The sequence below is a fragment of the Brassica napus genome, chromosome C7 (assembly GCF_020379485.1).
Source record: "Brassica napus cultivar Da-Ae chromosome C7, Da-Ae, whole genome shotgun sequence".
Taxonomy (NCBI): Eukaryota; Viridiplantae; Streptophyta; class Magnoliopsida; order Brassicales; family Brassicaceae; genus Brassica; species Brassica napus.
Window position 1 is genome coordinate 44,078,233 of NC_063450.1, and position 16,777 is coordinate 44,095,009.

The 16,777-nt window shown below is 35.7% G+C and overlaps 4 protein-coding genes across 6 annotated transcripts; 2 read left to right on the forward strand and 2 right to left on the reverse strand.

The window, feature by feature from the left end:
- Positions 1–2,092: 2,092 nt before the first annotated feature.
- Positions 2,093–5,727, forward strand: LOC106415414 (uncharacterized WD repeat-containing protein C3H5.08c). The gene is made up of 8 exons (XM_013856117.3): positions 2,093–2,433; positions 2,744–3,808; positions 3,996–4,086; positions 4,173–4,330; positions 4,412–4,463; positions 4,539–4,618; positions 4,697–4,790; positions 4,880–5,727. The coding sequence occupies exons 2-8, from the start codon at positions 2,777–2,779 to the stop codon at positions 5,386–5,388; spliced, it is 2,016 nt and encodes a 671-aa protein (XP_013711571.2). The 5' UTR covers positions 2,093–2,433; positions 2,744–2,776; the 3' UTR covers positions 5,389–5,727.
- A 136-nt stretch (positions 5,728–5,863) lies between these two features.
- On the reverse strand, positions 5,864–7,186 carry LOC106415415 (protein PLASTID TRANSCRIPTIONALLY ACTIVE 7). The gene is given in 4 exon segments (XM_048761976.1): positions 5,864–6,357; positions 6,808–6,923; positions 6,926–6,995; positions 7,127–7,186. Coding segments are annotated over 4 exon segments (567 nt in total). The 5' UTR covers positions 7,172–7,186; the 3' UTR covers positions 5,864–6,021.
- A 248-nt stretch (positions 7,187–7,434) lies between these two features.
- BNAC07G30130D lies at positions 7,435–11,971 on the forward strand. The gene has a single exon (XM_048761977.1). The coding sequence runs from the start codon at positions 7,571–7,573 to the stop codon at positions 7,793–7,795; it is 225 nt and encodes a 74-aa protein (XP_048617934.1). The 5' UTR covers positions 7,435–7,570; the 3' UTR covers positions 7,796–11,971.
- Positions 11,972–13,126: 1,155 nt separating this feature from the next.
- Positions 13,127–16,282, reverse strand: LOC106412188 (protein ABIL3). 3 transcript variants are annotated; one of them, XM_048761978.1, is made up of 11 exons: positions 16,111–16,282; positions 15,963–16,036; positions 14,810–14,961; positions 14,636–14,718; positions 14,405–14,555; positions 14,228–14,327; positions 14,068–14,163; positions 13,938–13,983; positions 13,760–13,860; positions 13,559–13,680; positions 13,127–13,469 (listed from the first exon to the last, which is right to left on the reverse strand). In XM_048761978.1, the coding sequence occupies exons 3-11, from the start codon at positions 14,903–14,905 to the stop codon at positions 13,284–13,286; spliced, it is 981 nt and encodes a 326-aa protein (XP_048617935.1). In that variant the 5' UTR covers positions 14,906–14,961; positions 15,963–16,036; positions 16,111–16,282; the 3' UTR covers positions 13,127–13,283. The 3 variants fall into 3 exon arrangements, with proteins under 3 accessions (XP_048617935.1, XP_048617936.1, XP_013708541.1); XM_048761979.1 differs by having other exon boundaries at positions 14,068–14,160; positions 16,111–16,281; XM_013853087.3 differs by lacking the exons at positions 15,963–16,036; positions 16,111–16,282 and adding an exon at positions 15,403–15,500.
- Positions 16,283–16,777: the final 495 nt, after the last annotated feature.

Here is a 16,777-nt window from a genome sequence, read left to right on the forward strand (position 1 = left end):
GTTTTGGCATAGCTTGTTCAGATTCTCGGTTATCCCTAATGTTTTCTTGATAAACTATATAAGCTTGGAAAAAACGCACTATAAAAAATTGTATATGCAAGCATAACGCACCAAACCCCACCATGTTTACATTTCGTATAAAGCCTTCGATCGTACTGTAAATCGCATCTTGTAAGTTGTCAAGATACTCTCGTAGTTATAAGAATAATCAATAACAAAAAGGGATACATTCGAAAATAATAATAAATTCTGGCATATAGTTGTTATAATTCTAAAATCTGCTGGCAACACCATTGATGAAAATAACAGGTCAAGATAGAGACATAGTAAGATGCGGAAAGGGTTCAATGAAAGTGTTGATGTGGAAGTGTAGTGCTATATCGACACAAATGCTGAGCGAAGCCGCGTTCGTTACACGCAAAAATATATATGATTTAATGGATTATACAGTTTTGTAACCATGATTTAAATAAGTTCGCAAATAAATAAGAATAGCTTAAGATCCGCACAATTGAATGTTATATATAAAAATATTTTTTTATCTATTATTATTTACTTGTATTCGTTTACATTATGTATATAATTAAATTAGACTAAACACATAAATCAAAACAATACATCTTGTTTATTTACGATATTTTTTTTAGTAAATAACTAAATTAATAACATGGACATAGATATATAGTATATTTTAATATAAATATTTATTATTGAGAATTCATACTCATGTGATAAACACAAAATTTCTAATATGCGATTTTTTGAATGCAAAATTCAAAATTTAAATATTAAGGTTTCAATACTTTTTCAATACAAATTTAGAAATTATCATATTTAAGTATTTTTCTATGTTATATAGTTTAATTTTAAACTATATTAATATATAATATGAATGTCTAGTAAATGAGACTTCATATTCATACGATTTATTATCATTTGTATCTTGTTATTACAAAAAAGTTAAACTACTGATCACAAAATTTTAGTATAAGACATTTAACGTTTTAGTAATTTATAGTTATTTTAAAATTCAAAATATAACATATAAGAATTTTTTTTATTATATGGTTAATGTGGTTGTTTAATATTTTTTAATAATATAAAATTAAACAAAAAAAACTAAGATACAAAAATTATTATCAAATATTTATTATTCGTAATCATTAATTGTCATATATACGTTAACCATATTAGGCAATTCCGTAGTTTTTATTTAAGGAAAGTGTGAAAATATTCTTTTGTACACTATTTATCAAATTAATAGTTAGTATAATGTAAGTTAAGATGAACCAACTTATTTGTTTAAGAATTCTGAATTTCATTCTCATGGTGATATGGGGCTACAAAACAATATTGTAATATTTCTCAACTAAACTAATATATAAGGGATATCATGATATTTAATAGTGGTCTAATATCTTATGGTTATTTTTCCCCAGCTAGTGTAGTGGTTTTGAGCGATTTTAGATAACCACTTACTTGTCTTTAATCCAAAATTCAAATGATGGCAAAAAAAAAAAATCCAAAATCCAAAATTCAAACATATATATCCAGAATCTACACTTACCATGAAAAATTTGCAATAGTCAAGAAAAAGAAACATGTGTCTACAAAAAATTGAATTTCATAATTAGTGAGTAACTTTCAATTGATTGATGGGTTAATATTGTTGGATGATCATTCTAAGATAAGAAGTAATTAAATTCATTATAGTAACTTTTTGACCAAATTTCATTATAGTATTGAATACACATTATGTTTAAGTATTAGATGTTTAAGTATTATATATGTATTATGTATAGATGGTAAGGAATACATAATTTTTTTTTGTTTCTGGTTAGACTAGATTACCTATACCTTATTATAGTAGGGTATTATATCATTCCTTATTTTGGTCAAATATGTATCGGAGTTGACAAAAGAAAAAACAATGCTTGTATTTTGTTTGTCTGTCTGAAAAAAGAGAGGTAAGACTTAAGAGTAGATAATGATATAAGAAAATAATTAAAATGACGGTAGGGAGGATAAAACTAGAAGAAAAAAAAAGCGATAATATTAATAACAATACGACCGCACATATTAAAAATAAATTAAATGTCGTCCCGAAAAACAGAGTCGGACAATCTTCCAAACTTATATTAATTTCCTCCTTCTTCTTCCCTCTGTCTGTGCCACAGATCTTCCCTTTCCTTCAATCTACGCTTCTTCTTCTTCTCCTTTTATCTCTTTGTCAGACAAAAAAAAAACCAATATCAAAAAATAAAAAAACTTGTTTTGTTTATTCGAAAAGAGAGTGTGAAAAGAACTTGTAGATTGTCTCATGTGCTCATCTTCTTCTTGTTCTTCGCTGTCTTCGTTTCGTGAGCTTCCCAGCATCAGATAAAAGCAACGGAATTAAAAAAAAAACAAAAAACAAAAAACAAATCCCTACATGTAAGAAACTAACACAAAACGGAACCTGCATGTCTTTGTCCTTTCGTTCTTTGATTTGATTTTTCAATTTTTTTTATTATTATTATTAAAGCTTAGGTTTTTATGCTTTCATGGCTTTGAATTAAAACTCGATTTTCGATCCAGATTTTTCTTTTCTTAATCCTCGATTCTTTACATTTTGTTCGGGATCTATGCTGTTCGATTGATTCTAGGTATTTTTGTATTTAATTTTCGTTTTTAAATTTCATCTTGTTTTGATTATTTTACTATTTTCTCTTCTTCTTCTTATAAAAGTTTTGTTCCTCTGCAGGCAGCTTTAAGAACAATCCAAACCAGAGGAGTCATGGAATCACTAATCGAAGACGAAGAATCTCGATTCTTCGACGCACACGAAGACATCGCGTCCTGCTCCACCGCAATCGCCTTCGACGCATCTCCACCGTCCATCTCCGCCTACGACGTCTGGATCAAAAGTCCAGGAAACGCCGAGGAGCGTCGAGAGAAGTTCTTGCACTGGATGGGAGTTAACGTGGAGGAATCAGACAATGTGGATCGTTTCTCAGCCTCTGTCAACGAAGCAACAACTGTTTTGAGGAGTTTGAGATCCGAAGACGAGTTCAGCTCTTGCCGTTGTGATTCCTCTGTCTTTAGTCCGAGTGATAATGTAGATAGGATTGTGAAGGAGAGTTTGTGTAACGAGGATGATGATATTAGCTCTAGTCTTTGTTCTGAATCACCTGCAAATGTAAACGGTGGAGAGATTGAGCCAAAGTCGCTAAACGTGATGATCTCAGCTTCAGAACAGCGTGACGTTGGAGGAATCATGAAGAGGGTTAAGGAGAAATGGCTGAGCCGGCTGCATAAAGCGCGTAGCAAGGAGAAAGGAGAGGATCATCATCATTCTAGTGAAGCTGAGGTTTCAGGGAGTGGTAGGATAGAGAGAGTTAAAGTGAAGGAGTACAAGAAAGAAGCCAAGGAGCTTTCTGCTCTATTCAAGGGTCAGGAGATACAAGCTCACGAAGGAGCCATTCTCGCTATGAAGTTCAGTCCTGACGGGAGGTACTTAGCAAGTGCGGGTGAAGATAAAGTTTTGCGGGTTTGGAGCGTTGTTGAAGACGAAAGATGCGAAGAACACGACGTTCCCAAGATGGATCCCTCTTGTATATACTTCGAAGTGAGTAATCTCTCTGAGTTGAGACCTGTGGCTGTGGAAAAAGATGGTGTTAATGGCGGCTCGTTGATGAGTCCGAGGAAGACGACGGAGTCAGCTTGTGTTATTATCCCTCCGAAGATCTTTCGTGTGGTTGATAAACCTGTGCACGAGTTTCTCGGGCACAGTGGTGATATCCTTGATGTATCGTGGTCCAAGAACAATGTGAGTTTGCATTCTTGAACTTAATGCTTTAAAACCAAACTCTAGGTTGACCTCCTCGTCTTAAAGAACTAGCTTATGTTTTGAGACCTATAAAAACATGCAAGAACGTAGATTCAGTCCCTGTATGTGTAATCTTGAACAGAAAAAAAACTAGACCGAGTTGCTCATTCTCTGATATTGGTGGCAGCGTCTCTTGTCAGCTTCAGCAGACAGTAGTGTTCGGCTTTGGCAGATTGGTTGTGAGGATTGTCTTGGAATCTACTCGCACAGTAACTATGGTAATGCTCTTCTCCCTCTTGTACAACCTCCCTTGTTAGTCTAGTTGATCAGATGACCATAATACCCTTTTTTTTTTGGTTTGCAGTTACATCTGTTCAGTTCAACCCGGTTGATGATGATCACTTCATCACCGGTTCCATAGATGGGAAAGTTCGTATCTGGTCAGCTTCTCGCTACCAAGTTGTAGATTGGGTCGATGCTAGGAGCATTGTAACCGCAGTTTGTTACCGCCCAGACGGTCAGGTCAGTCTCAAAACCAAAAAATCCTTTTTTGTTCTGTTTTGACACTGGCTCAGAGTTCTCTTTACTTTTTAACTATTTCAGGGAGTAATTATTGGAACTTTGACGAGCGAGTGTCGCTTCTACAATGTAACAGGTAATGAATGCTTCTACAAAACATTTTCCCTAGAGGATCTGAAGTATAACACTTGCTCTCTTGTGTATGGTTCAGGCCACTGCCTTCAACTCGATGGTCATATATGTCTGCACAACAAAAAGAAATCATCAAATAAACGAATAATCAGCTTTCAGGTTCGTATACTGTTCTCAAATCGTTACAGATACAAGTTTGTATCACATGATTGCTTATCTGGTAGTTTCTTATTGCAGTTTGATTCCACTGATCCAAGCAGAGTCATGGTAGCATCCGCAGATTCGCAAGTCAGGATCATTAGCGGTCGCAACGTTGTCCACAAATACAAAGGTAATATGCTTGATAACTTTACTTGGAGGTCACGGGTTCGAAAAGCAACTTATGCAAATTTTGAAATGTATTTTTTTAACTTCTTGTAGGATCACGAAACGCGGGAAATCAGATCTCGGCGTCTTTTACCGGAGACGGGAAGCATATCATCTCCGCGTGTGACGACTCCTCCGTCTACGTCTGGAACTGCGTCCCGCACGATCCCGAGCCGCCGTCTCCTGGCTTCTTCTCCCACACGAAACGAATTAAGATCCGATCCTTCGAGAAATTCTCCGCTGACGTCTCGGTCGCGATCCCGTGGTGCGGTTTCTCCTCCCCCGGGATCTCCGGCGGATCGGAGCTATCTCCGTCGCTGTTCTCGTTGGGGAGAGAGTACGTTCTCGATTCTCCCAAGGGAGCTGCGACTTGGCCGGAGGAGAAGCTGGCGAGCTCGTTTTCTCCGGTGAGGGCGATCAGAAGATCGCATTATAGATTCCTCCGGTCGTCGTGCAGGAGAACGGCGGAGTCGTCTCATCTCTGGGGGTTGGTTATCGTCACCGGCGGGTGGGATGGACGGATCAGATTGTTTCATAACTACGGTTTACCGGTTCCCGTTTGAAAATCCAACGGCTACGGTTCGTTCCTTTTCAAACGTCGCCGTTTATATACATACTCCGCTATCACGTGGGGATGTTTAGGAGTGTTGTATGGGCTGGGCCTAACTCGTTGGCCCGTTTTTTGACCCGGTGGTTTGTAGCTGGGTCTCACCAGGTCGGAGCTTGAAGCCTTCAGAGTTCAGAGGCATATAGAAGGGGGGAACTCAGATTTTTGCCTTTTAAAAAATCGTAAAAGTTATTATTAGTATAATTATAATTTTGCCTTTTTGTAAGTAACAATATATAGGGAACTGTAACTGAGGCCTGTTTTTTTTCATGTAAATACCATGGTTTTCTCTCCATTACAATTTTGTTTTTTGGTACAGAAGAGACTGGTGAAATCTTGAATTTCAATTTCCAAAATGTATGACTAGATTTCATCAGTTTGGTTATACAAGAATACTAAACAAGTATGCATGACTTATCAACAACTTGCACTATTTTAAAACTGTTATAAGCTTATAATATTGTTCTACCAAAATTACAAGAACAAAGTTGTGAATGCATTGACATATGATTTGGTAATAGTAATAGTACAAGAACAAAGAAAAGCTGTTTGAAAACATTTGAACTCTTGTTACAGTAGTAGTATCTCTTCAAGTGTAATACTCCTTCAAGTAGCCAGGACCAGGTTTGTAAGGATCTGACTCGGCATAAGCTTCGGGGCGATCAAACCCGAGATCGTTGACACGGTTGCTCAGAACGTGAAAGATGGCTTTCTTGGTGCCTCCGTATTCGTCTCTGTTTTTCTCAACGTACTCTGTCGCCTCAGCTGCTACACTGTTGACGAACTCAAAGCGGTTGTCTTCGCTCAAAAGCAAACGCTCAATGTCCATGGTCATTACCTTCCCAACTTCCTGTATCTTCCTCACTTGCTCTTCCACAAACGGAACTCTCTGCAGTTTGTAACGCAGCATATCGTCCTTCTTTGTCTGCAAAGACAAAACAAGATAAAGACATACACATTTGTTCGAGAAGGCTTGGAGCAAAGAATGAGACTGTCATCAACATGACAGAAGATCAAACTACAGAAAATGATAGGTATGGCCATTAATAGGTGAAGACTAACTCTAATAAGCATAAAGACTAGTTTCTTTTTACTTCAATAGACAGTATCAGAACACATTACTGCAAGCTAGTTTCGGCTATGAGTAGTAACTCAGTAAACTCTTGAAACAGGATAGAACCTCTAAAAGCTTAATACAGGAAAAGGAGAAGAGCAATGCTTTCCTTGTGTGTTCCTAAAAGTGTAGTTTTTTCAGCAAAGTCTCAAAGTGGTGAAAGAGAAACGGTCATAAGATTTTTGATTCCGCTTTTGCTCATGAAAATAAAGAAAACTTTAAAGTTAGTTTCAGACAGTAAGAAGAGAGTTTCTTGCTTACAAGTGTTCTCCTCCGCCAGATACGGCGTCCATTATCATCCCTTTGAATCCCGCAAGAAACCTGCAACAATATACAAAAATCAAATCGATTTTTTTCATTATTTATGACAAAAATCAACCACAAGGACAGACCTGAGGTTGGAATGTGAAGCTTGAAGCTCGTGAGTTCCCACTTCTCGCATCACCAATCTGAAATATAACAAAACAAAAAAAAAAGTCGTTTTTTAGTCTCGTAAAATACGAAATGGAAGTGTACAACACCCATAAGACCAATCACATCTAAATCGAACGATGTCAGATCGAAGAGTAGAGAGATTTACACGTAAAATCGAAGAGCAGGAGGAGACGAAGGAAGAAGAAGACATGACCACTTTGTGTTCGGTAATAGATAAAACCGGAATGTATAAATATATACCCTCCCCGGTACAATCCTGTCTGTTCGGTTTATTAAAACCCGAAAACCGGAAAAGTAATTAATCACCCCTAACTAAACCGGTTTATTTTCCTCTCTTAATATATCAGAAGGAACAATATATATCCAACAATCCGTGCGGCTATAACCAATATCCTAAGCTGATGATCATTAAACAAAGGATTAACCAACAGGTTGATGATTAATTATTGAACAAAGAATCTTATAAAAAAAACAATCTAGTAGTTGTTAGTGGGAAGCCTCTAATCTCTATGAGTACTTTACATAGACCTGTGGTGAGCAAAGAAAACTCCATCCATCACCAGAAAACAACAAAAAAAAAAAAAAAACAATGGCTTCTTGGAACCATCTCTTGAAATGTTGTATTCTTCTAGCTATACTCACGATCGTGCAGGCTCAAACCAACCGGAAACTTCTTGACAACAACAGAACATACTCTCATTTCAAACATCCACCTATGGATTCTAGTCAAGATTATCTTCCTTCTTCTCACCGTTCACTTGGTGCTCAGTATTACAAGAGATCACCACCTCCACCACCACCAAGAAAAATATAGAAAAGACAGAATCCGAAACCACTGGTCGTGGAGCAGACTCGTGTAAGTTGGTGTCATGTTTGGAAAGAGCATACACGTTCTCATCTTTGTTTTCTATTTTCAAGATATGTCTAATGTTTTCACTTCTCGTCAAGATTATGTTTTCACTTGGTATATGTTTTCCAAAGCAATATTTCGTGTACCACCTTCAACATTGGTGACAATAAAGATAATTGTTTCAAATAATTTTCTTTTTTTCTTTTTTTTGTACAATACACCGGAAAGTTTCGATGATACGATCCTCCTTTGCTTCCTTGGTTGAACATATAGCTTAGATAAAAAGAAAAATGATTGCTAGCTATATGAAGTACTGGTCCCCAGATGGCTAATCATGCAAACTAAATTAATGTATAGAACTATATGTTATGCATGACAACATCTTTCAAGTTTACGATACTATGCTAAGGAAGACTTGGAAAAGCAGCACATCTGGATTATAGAGTTTTCTCTCTCTATTTAAAAAAAATTATCTCGCCTCTCTCTTCCCCAAACTAGGGTTTCCGTCGTTTCTCACCGTTTTCCGGCGGTCACCACGTGCCGTTCAAGGCGACCGCCGGGTCCCTTTCGTTTTTCTTTTCTTTTACTTGTCTCCTCCATCTCTCTCTCCCTCGTATGTCCTCGTCTTCTTCGGCTACCTGAGTTACGTCGACGGTTCTTGTTCGGTTTAGATCTAGAACTTTCTCTTGCTTATGGGTCAGGCCGTAGTGTGCAGCAGCGCTTGAAGACTGCGTATGCACCTCAACGGCTCTGTGTCTTCGGCATAGGGGGAGCTCTGACTGACAAGGTTTTCCAGCTTGGCGCGTATCAGGTTGAGTGTTGGAGCATGGTGGTAATGAGATCCCGATTCGTCCTCTGTCAGATCCACTGGTTTGGTTGTGCGGCGGTGGTGTTCGATGGGTCGTTCTCGGGTTGAGCTTTAGACTGCGCGGATCTCGAGCTTTTTATCTCTTCTTCCTGCTGGTGATCTCTGGTGAGCGCGTGTGAGTGTGATGGTCGTTGGTCTTCCCGACTCCGGCATGCTCTGGTGAGAACGCGCGTGGACGCGGCGGCGCGTGTGGCAGCGCGTACGGCAGCGCGAGTGGCAGTGCGTGTGTCCGGCGAGATCTTCATTTTCGCTGCTTATTGGCAGTGGCTCCGGTGTATCGGTGTGGGTTCCTGGCCGTGTCCTTGGTTCCGCTTTTCTCCCACACTCTCAATAAAGTAAACGGTTTTTTGGTTGTCTCGTATGGTGTTGTGGACCCTGCCTGTCTAGCCGAGCGGCAGTTGGACATTCGACCCGCTCTCTCTCCTGCGGTGTGCCTCCGGAGGGTTAGCTACTTGGCGGTCCACTCTCTCTATATGAGATTTTGGTTCAATGGGTGTAACGGTCACGGTGGGGTGGACTGGAGGCGGCAATCTTCAGGACACTTTTCCGAATGATGGCATCGTCGCTAGGTGGTTTTCTCTCGTGCCGTCGGACGTATTTATGTCGGGTGCTTTGAGTGTGTGTTTGTGCTTGGATTCTTGGTCCGTTTCAGGGTTTAGGTGGGGTTTTCGGAAGCTGCAGGAGCCGTAGCATCAAGGTTTGAGGGCACCTTTCTCTCGGTAGCTCGTGGTGCCCGGTGCTCGACCCCGACCAGTTCTCGTTGCTTAGCTGGTTGTAAGGCTTTGTTCCGCTATGTTTTGAGCTGCGTCAATTTCCGTTTCGTCTTGTTGTTTAGTTTATTTTCTGTTCTCCGCTACAAGTTGTTTTTGTATCTTCTGTCACAAATCCAAAAATTGGTATAATAATTTAACATTTTACCAAAAAACAAAAAAAACTTTATGTTGCTATGTAGTTAACATCACGAGTTTAATTTCATTTATCCAAAAACTGACGTGGATGTTAGAGATCGTTTAAATATCTTGTTTCAATAATTAAAATATGATCGATCCGACTATAATTTAACTTAAATTAGATTTTGACCAACATTTTAAAAGTGTAAGAATATTTTTAACAAAATATAATTTACAAAATCAATATGTTTTAACATTTTTGATAATTAGTGTTTTAACATTTTTATTTTAGTGTACTTTAAAACTATATAATTGTATTATTTTTATTTATATAATCTGTTTTGTTATGAACTTTTAATAAGTAATGTTTTAAAATTTTTATTTTAGTGTTTTGACATTGTTGTTCTAGTGTCTTTTAAAACTATATAATTCTATTATTTTTATTTAATCTGTTTTTTTAATTATTTTAATCTGTTTTGTTATGAACTTTTACTAAAAAAATTGTAATTCGTTTGATTAATTGTGTGATATATAATTGTTTGATAATTTTTAAATTATAAAACTTATTTCCTGTCAATTTACTAACTCTAACATTTTATTTGTTTAAAACTTATTTGATGTCAACTTAAACCAAATATAATCTTGCGTATATAATTATAAATTATAAACTTTTAAGAATAAAAAAATCAAAGAATAAGAATCTAATATGAAAGGTTTACTAAATATAAATGAATGAAATTTTTGTTTATGAAAAAATATATAAAATAATTCATTAACTTAATAATTTAATATTAAACAAATAAAATGTTAGAGTCAATAAATTGACATCAAAGAAGTTTTATAGTAAATTGTATTATCAAATAAGTATATATCATACAATTAATCAAATGAATTACATAAATTTTATTAAAAAATTCATACCAAAACAGATTAAAAGAATTAAAAAAATAAATTAAATAATATCTTATATAACTTTTATATTTAATATATATAAAAATAATATAATTATATTGTTTTCAAATACACTAAAATAAAAATGTTAAAACACTACTTATCAAAATTTATAAAACATATTGATTTTGTAAATTATATTTTGTTAAAAATATTTTTACGCTTTTAAAATACGGATCAAAATCTAATTTAGGTAAATTACCGTCAGGTACGTCACATTTTAATTGATGTAACGAGAGATGTAAACGGTCTCTGACATACACATCATTTTTTATATGAAATTAAATTAGTGATGTTAACTACATAACATCATAAAGTTGAAAGATGTTGTCATGCATAATATATACTATGTGGAGGCCCGACTCAAATATTAAAATGGCTATGTGTTGCCTTAGATGTTCTTCAACCTTTAGTTATATTATAGGGTCTGATTGTTGTTAGGACTTTGAGGGCTTTGTGGGATTAGAAAGTCTTTAAAGCTTCTTTTTTACCAATCATGTTTTTTTTTTTTAAATTAATCACTCTAAAGTCATTATAAGTTCATCTCTCCTCTTTTGTGTTGTTTTTTCTAAAGCCAACAATACGTGACTTTTGCAACTTCTTTTTCCTTTTTTTATTTTTTTCACTAAAAATGTTTTTTTTTTAACTAAATCACTTATCTAAGTTTGTAACAATTTTATTAAAATTTAAAATTGACTTTTATTTTCTTTTTCCTTTGTAACTAAATCACTTATCTAAGTTTGTAACAATTTTATTAAAATTTAAAATTGACAAATTAATCATTGAATTTTTTTCTTGTTCATTTGAGATCCATATTGTACTATTTTATAATCATTTATATTTAAACTTTTAATAGTATCATAATTTTACTTTTTAAATAAAATATTTTAAATATAATTCCAAACTTCTATAATTTTAACTACCAATCTTATTTTAATAAAACTTAAACTAACAGCTAAGTCTTGACAGCCAAATTCTCTACAGCCATAATTCTAAAGGAAAAGCGTAAAGCGAAAGTCCTTACCAATCGGATCCATAGTCAATTTAAAAACTAAGACCCTAATATTTACAAGTCTTAACAAAATAGGGCCCTAATTTTGTAAAGAAAAAATCAGGACCATGTGCAAATGTGCTGTGAGCACATGCTCTAAGCCGGCACTGATTCCGCGTAGCTAAGTATACATTTGTTTAGTTTGCATAGTTAACCATGTAATGGTCAATACTTCGTGTAGTCAGCAATCATTTTTCGCTGGATAAAACAAAAACTAAGAGGACAAGAATTGGCCTTAAGAATAATCTCAACATGTTTGGTCCAGGTTTGTTGTCTTCTTTTACTGCCATTACACACAGATTAATGAATCATATGCCTTAGTTTCTAAAGACTGCATTTAAGAACATTACTCACAGATCAAATTTTTGATGGAACAAAGATAATATATAAAACACTTGAATCAATCTACTAATTGTCAGTAGATTATGAGTTAAAAAGAATTTAACATTGTATCAAAACATAAACCTAAGTACTTTTTTTTTGAGAAAAACATAAACCTAGGTAGGCCTGGGCATTTCGGGTATCGGTTCGGTTCGGTTCGGGTATTTCGGGTTTCAGGTAGTTTGGATAGGGGCTAGAGGATCCATTTAGTACTTGACATATTTTCGGTTCGGTTCGGTTCGGATAGTTTCGGGTTCGGTTCGGTTCGGATAGTAAATGTAGGAACCGGAAAATATCCGGAAAAAGTTCGGTTCTCATTTGGATCCGGTTCGGGTTCGGATAGTTAGGGTAGTTCAGATAATTTGGATAAAATATCGGTTATTTAAGGTAAAATATCAAATAATTAGGATGATTTAGATAAAAAATTTGGATATTTCGGATTACTTTGGATATTTCGGATAAAAATATCCGGATAGTTTCGGATACTTTCGGGTAGTTTGGATACTTTATAATAATTTAGTTATCCTCAACTATTTTCAAATACTTTCAATAGAATTTTAAATTAAATATATATATTTAGTGATGTTATATGTATATATAATTAATATTTTATATATTCGGGTATCCATTCGGTTCTCGGTTCGGTTCGGTTATTTCGGATATAAAAATATAGGAACCGTTTGGGTATTTGAGGGTATTGGTCCGGTTCCGGTTCCGGGTATTTCGATTCGGTTTCGATTCGTTCTTCGGCTCCGGTTATTTTGACCAGGCCTAAACCTAAGTATTACAAGTTCAGTTAATCGATCCAAACATTTGTAATCCGGTTAGAAGTGATTTGTACTCTCGGATCTGAGAATAATGGTCTAGTGGTCTACACGATTAGTGGGTAGAAAACAATCTAAAAGAGTATTAAAATTACATAAAAATTAATAGATGTTAAAAAAGTATGGAAGAATATTCTCCCATATTAAAACTTCTGATAGGATATAAGTTCATAATTTTTTTAAAAATAATCTACTACTTACTAATTGATTCTGAGTAGGAAAAGAGACAACAAAACCGAACATGACAGAAAAAAATGTATTTTTTCAGTTTGGTTTATTTAATCAGACATTAGCTTATTCGTTTAGATGTTTTCTTGTACATTTTCGATATATGTGTATGAATATATTGCACTCATATTTTGAGAAGATGCGGTACCCAAAAATTCACACAGCATATATATTTGATATTATGTAACAGAAAATGCAATTAAAAACTGGAATCAAATTTCCGGTTTAGCAATAGAGACATACAAAACCGGCTTCTGGTTCAATATTCGTCCAAGTAAGTGTAAAGCGTATCATCCTTCTTGGTTTTGCGTCGGCTAAGCAACGCCTTAAGTAACCGTTTGCTCTTGCTCGGTTGTTGTTGCTGCTGCTGCTGCTCTGGTTCTCTCTGAGCTTCTTTCTCAAACGCAGCCCGAACCGAAGCTGATCTTCTCGGTTCTGATGGATACTGAACTCATAACAAAAATCAAGAATCAAAACCAGTCAAAGTAAAAGAAAAGAAACGTTCCAAAAGCAGTACAGTAACAAGAGCTTTACCCGTTTAGGAGTGATTGTTCTACTCTTGCTAGGAGTAGTTGGCCTGCTAACCGATGTCGGTCTGATAGCAACAGAACCAGATCTTAGCAGCGGAAACCGGTGCGGTGATACTGCTCGTTTATCTAGTTTTACCAAACACACAGTTTAAGGATTTGTATGTGTGTTCTCACATTAAAGACTAAACAGGGTTGCTTTTTTTACCTTGTTCTTTCTTAGGTGCCGTGTTGGAGATGGAGGAGAACGAAAAGGTTGCTGAACGTTGCGTTTTACGTTGAGGTGGTGGAGACGGAAGTACCGGTTTTCTGCAAAAAAGTAGAACCAACAAAAAAGTTTAATCACTTAATAATGGAACTTACTAAAAGTAGACAAGTTTATATACCTAAGTAGTGGTGGTGGAGGTGTTTCCCGGATTGTAGTACGAACAGCTTTTATGAAACAAAAGCAAAATCAAGAATCAGTGTTAAATATTGGACAAAGTATATATGAGGAAAGGGAGTTGAGTTTTATACCGTTTCTGAATTGGTTCCAGTCAGCTTCTTCACCAATACTGCTTTCAACGCTCTTGAGCTTTGCTAGGTTACCACCTTTCTTGATTTCACCGGCTGCTAGAGAGAAGTTTCAGTTTATGATGGTTAAATGAGAAAGAAACGTGGAAGAAGAGAAGCTTACAAGGCAAAATGTATCGCTTGTGGAACTTTGGAGTGTTGATGACAAGTGATTGCTGAGAACGACCTTCATGGTCCATATATTCTTGGCACATCCTTAGCCTCTATACAATGTATAAATATAAAAACTCATTAACGTCGACTAAAGCTAGAGTAGAGAGCATTAGAAAATGTGATATACCTGTTCGATGCAAGCAACTCGTAGCTCGGTTCCAGTTACTTGATCAACTTTTTCATCGACGAAGTCATTGACTTTGTATGTAACTGAGCCCAAATGGTCAACTGTATTCACCAGAGCCTTTATCGCATAATCTTTCAGTGTCTCCACGACTCTGCATACACATACGTAAAACCTTTATAAGAACCCAAAATGTAAGAAAAAAAGTCTAATAGGGATAAATTTTTCACTGACGAGTGTGTGTCTCCATCGTTTGTGTAGGATAGTTCGAAGTACTCAGCTGCTGAATACAGCTGTGTTCTCAGATTCTTCAGATCCTGTAAAAACAAATATGTCATATCAACAAATAGTAATGATCATCAAGACTTGTGAAAGATTACTCTCAGCTTAAAGATTTTAGGATATTACCTTAAGACTATCAGAGAAGAGCAAACTCTGTTGCATAGAGATTTCATCGTAGTTTGAGCCTTCTCTGGGCATGTGCATTGTAGCCGCTGCACTCATTTTGATTCAAAGGTTTTAACTAACAATGGAGTCTCAAGAACCCCTTCTCCTTTCCACTGTGGAAACCCAATGATCAAATAAGAATGACTAGAATTGTACTTGTTACCACAATATGGACAAAGAGACAAGATAAAGAATCTTGGTAACAAAAGGTTATCTCTGATCCTTAAACACCCTAATAGACTTGTTGATTATCAGCTGCAATTGAAATTTGATTTGTTCAAGCTAGTATCAAAAAATGAAACTGAAGCAGCTATGCGTTTTTCTTTTAGATCAATATGAAAGCTAAAGACTGGTGCTTTTTCTATGGTAACTGGACCGCAGATCTCAGAGAATCTAACATGTAAAAAAGCTTTTCTTAAGGAATTTTAAAGAAAGATATTAAGGATTCCTGTGGATGTATTAAGTAAGGTAACAAGAACACGCTAACTAATATAATCTAATAAAAGAATAAGAAACAGACAAGAAGTAGAATCCACAGCTCTAAAGCAACCCACCAGTTTTATATGAAACAAACAGACAGATTTTTGTCTGAATCTTCAATAATACTCTTTTGCAAAAATCTCCCAGGAAGTAGACCACAACAGATTGTTTAATAACCAAATAAAAATAAAGAAAAGCTGCAATTTCAACCAAACCCAGATCAAAATCAGATCAGCTTGTCATGTCTCAATTACCAATCAAGAACTGAATTTTTTTATTTGTTTCAATAGCAAATGAATGGAGTCAACATACAGTAACTAGTTCAAGTTAAATAATAATCTAAAACCCTAACTCAAACCCATACAGCTAGTTCCAATGCCGTGATTATCATTAAACCATAAACCCCTCAATCAAGAACATTGAAAGATTTCAACTTGTTATTCTAGCAGAGCTCTCAAAAATCTCAATTCAAATTTACAGATTACATCCTGAAAATAGTATTTACCGACAGAAAAAAAAAAAAAAAAGCAACAGAGTTATCGAAAGTCTAAGCCTTTCAACATTAACTGAACTGAAAACACACAAAAAAACAAAACAGGTAACTGGGACTGGCAGAAGATTGCAAGAAACTAACCTGAGATTTGTCACTGCAAGCCTCTCGCTTTTGTTTGCTCGAGAGAGAGAGCAAAACAGAATGGATATGTATGACTGCAAAAAATGGGGATTTAAAGACCAACCGAGAAAAAGACTTGTGTTTTATCTTTTTACAAGTGTTTACTTACACGTACGACCAAAGAAGAGAGAAAGCGGAGCGACGGAGAGAGTGATTAGAGGAAGAAAGTGAGTTTTGAGTTTGGTATATCAATCAGACAATGACTCGAACCCACTTTTGTCCCCTTCAATTCCGGAGCAACCCTCGGTCTAACTATTATTTTTGCTCATCATTTCTTTTTTCATTATTTATTGAATTTTACTAACAAATTATTCACAAAACAAATAAACTGAATCCAACTAAACTATCGACCGGGAGCTTGTGGTCAAGTGGTAAGGGGAAGGGCTTGGGATGTCACCACATTTCAAGTTCGATCCACCTACCATGCGAAACTAAGTCATATTTTCCTGGTCACCTACACGGATATGGGCTATTGCATTTCGGCCCATTTGAATACCCGGGAGAGGGTCTATCCGTGGGCTGCACCTCCCACCCGGGGGTTAGGTCTGTGTCTTTAATAGACCCGGGTTTAACCCTTTTCTTTTACAAAAAAAAAAAAAAAAAACTTCTCAACTATGAAACATGATAAACGAATGTTCTAACAATAACCACTTTGAATTGTAAATTGTTATTAACGGATGGATTAGTATGTTGATAGTTAGTTTCAAGGATAAGAATAGTTAACAAGACAATCATTGTTCACCATATACTTTTTCAAATGTGAACTGATTGGTCAA

Coding starts and splice junctions, on each gene's coding strand:
- BNAC07G30130D (XM_048761977.1), top strand. CDS start 7,571: ATGGCTTCTTGGAACCATCTCTTGAAATGTTGTATTCTTCTAGCTATA.
- LOC106412188 (XM_048761978.1), bottom strand. CDS start 14,905: ATGAGTGCAGCGGCTACAATGCACATGCCCAGAGAAGGCTCAAACTAC. Junction 14,719..14,809: donor TCTTCTCTGATAGTCTTAAG/GTAATATCCTAA, acceptor TTGTTTTTACAG/GATCTGAAGAATCTGAGAAC. Junction 13,984..14,067: donor CTGGAACCAATTCAGAAACG/GTATAAAACTCA, acceptor GTTTCATAAAAG/CTGTTCGTACTACAATCCGG.
- LOC106415414 (XM_013856117.3), top strand. CDS start 2,777: ATGGAATCACTAATCGAAGACGAAGAATCTCGATTCTTCGACGCACAC. Junction 4,087..4,172: donor CTACTCGCACAGTAACTATG/GTAATGCTCTTC, acceptor TTTGGTTTGCAG/TTACATCTGTTCAGTTCAAC. Junction 4,331..4,411: donor GTTACCGCCCAGACGGTCAG/GTCAGTCTCAAA, acceptor TAACTATTTCAG/GGAGTAATTATTGGAACTTT.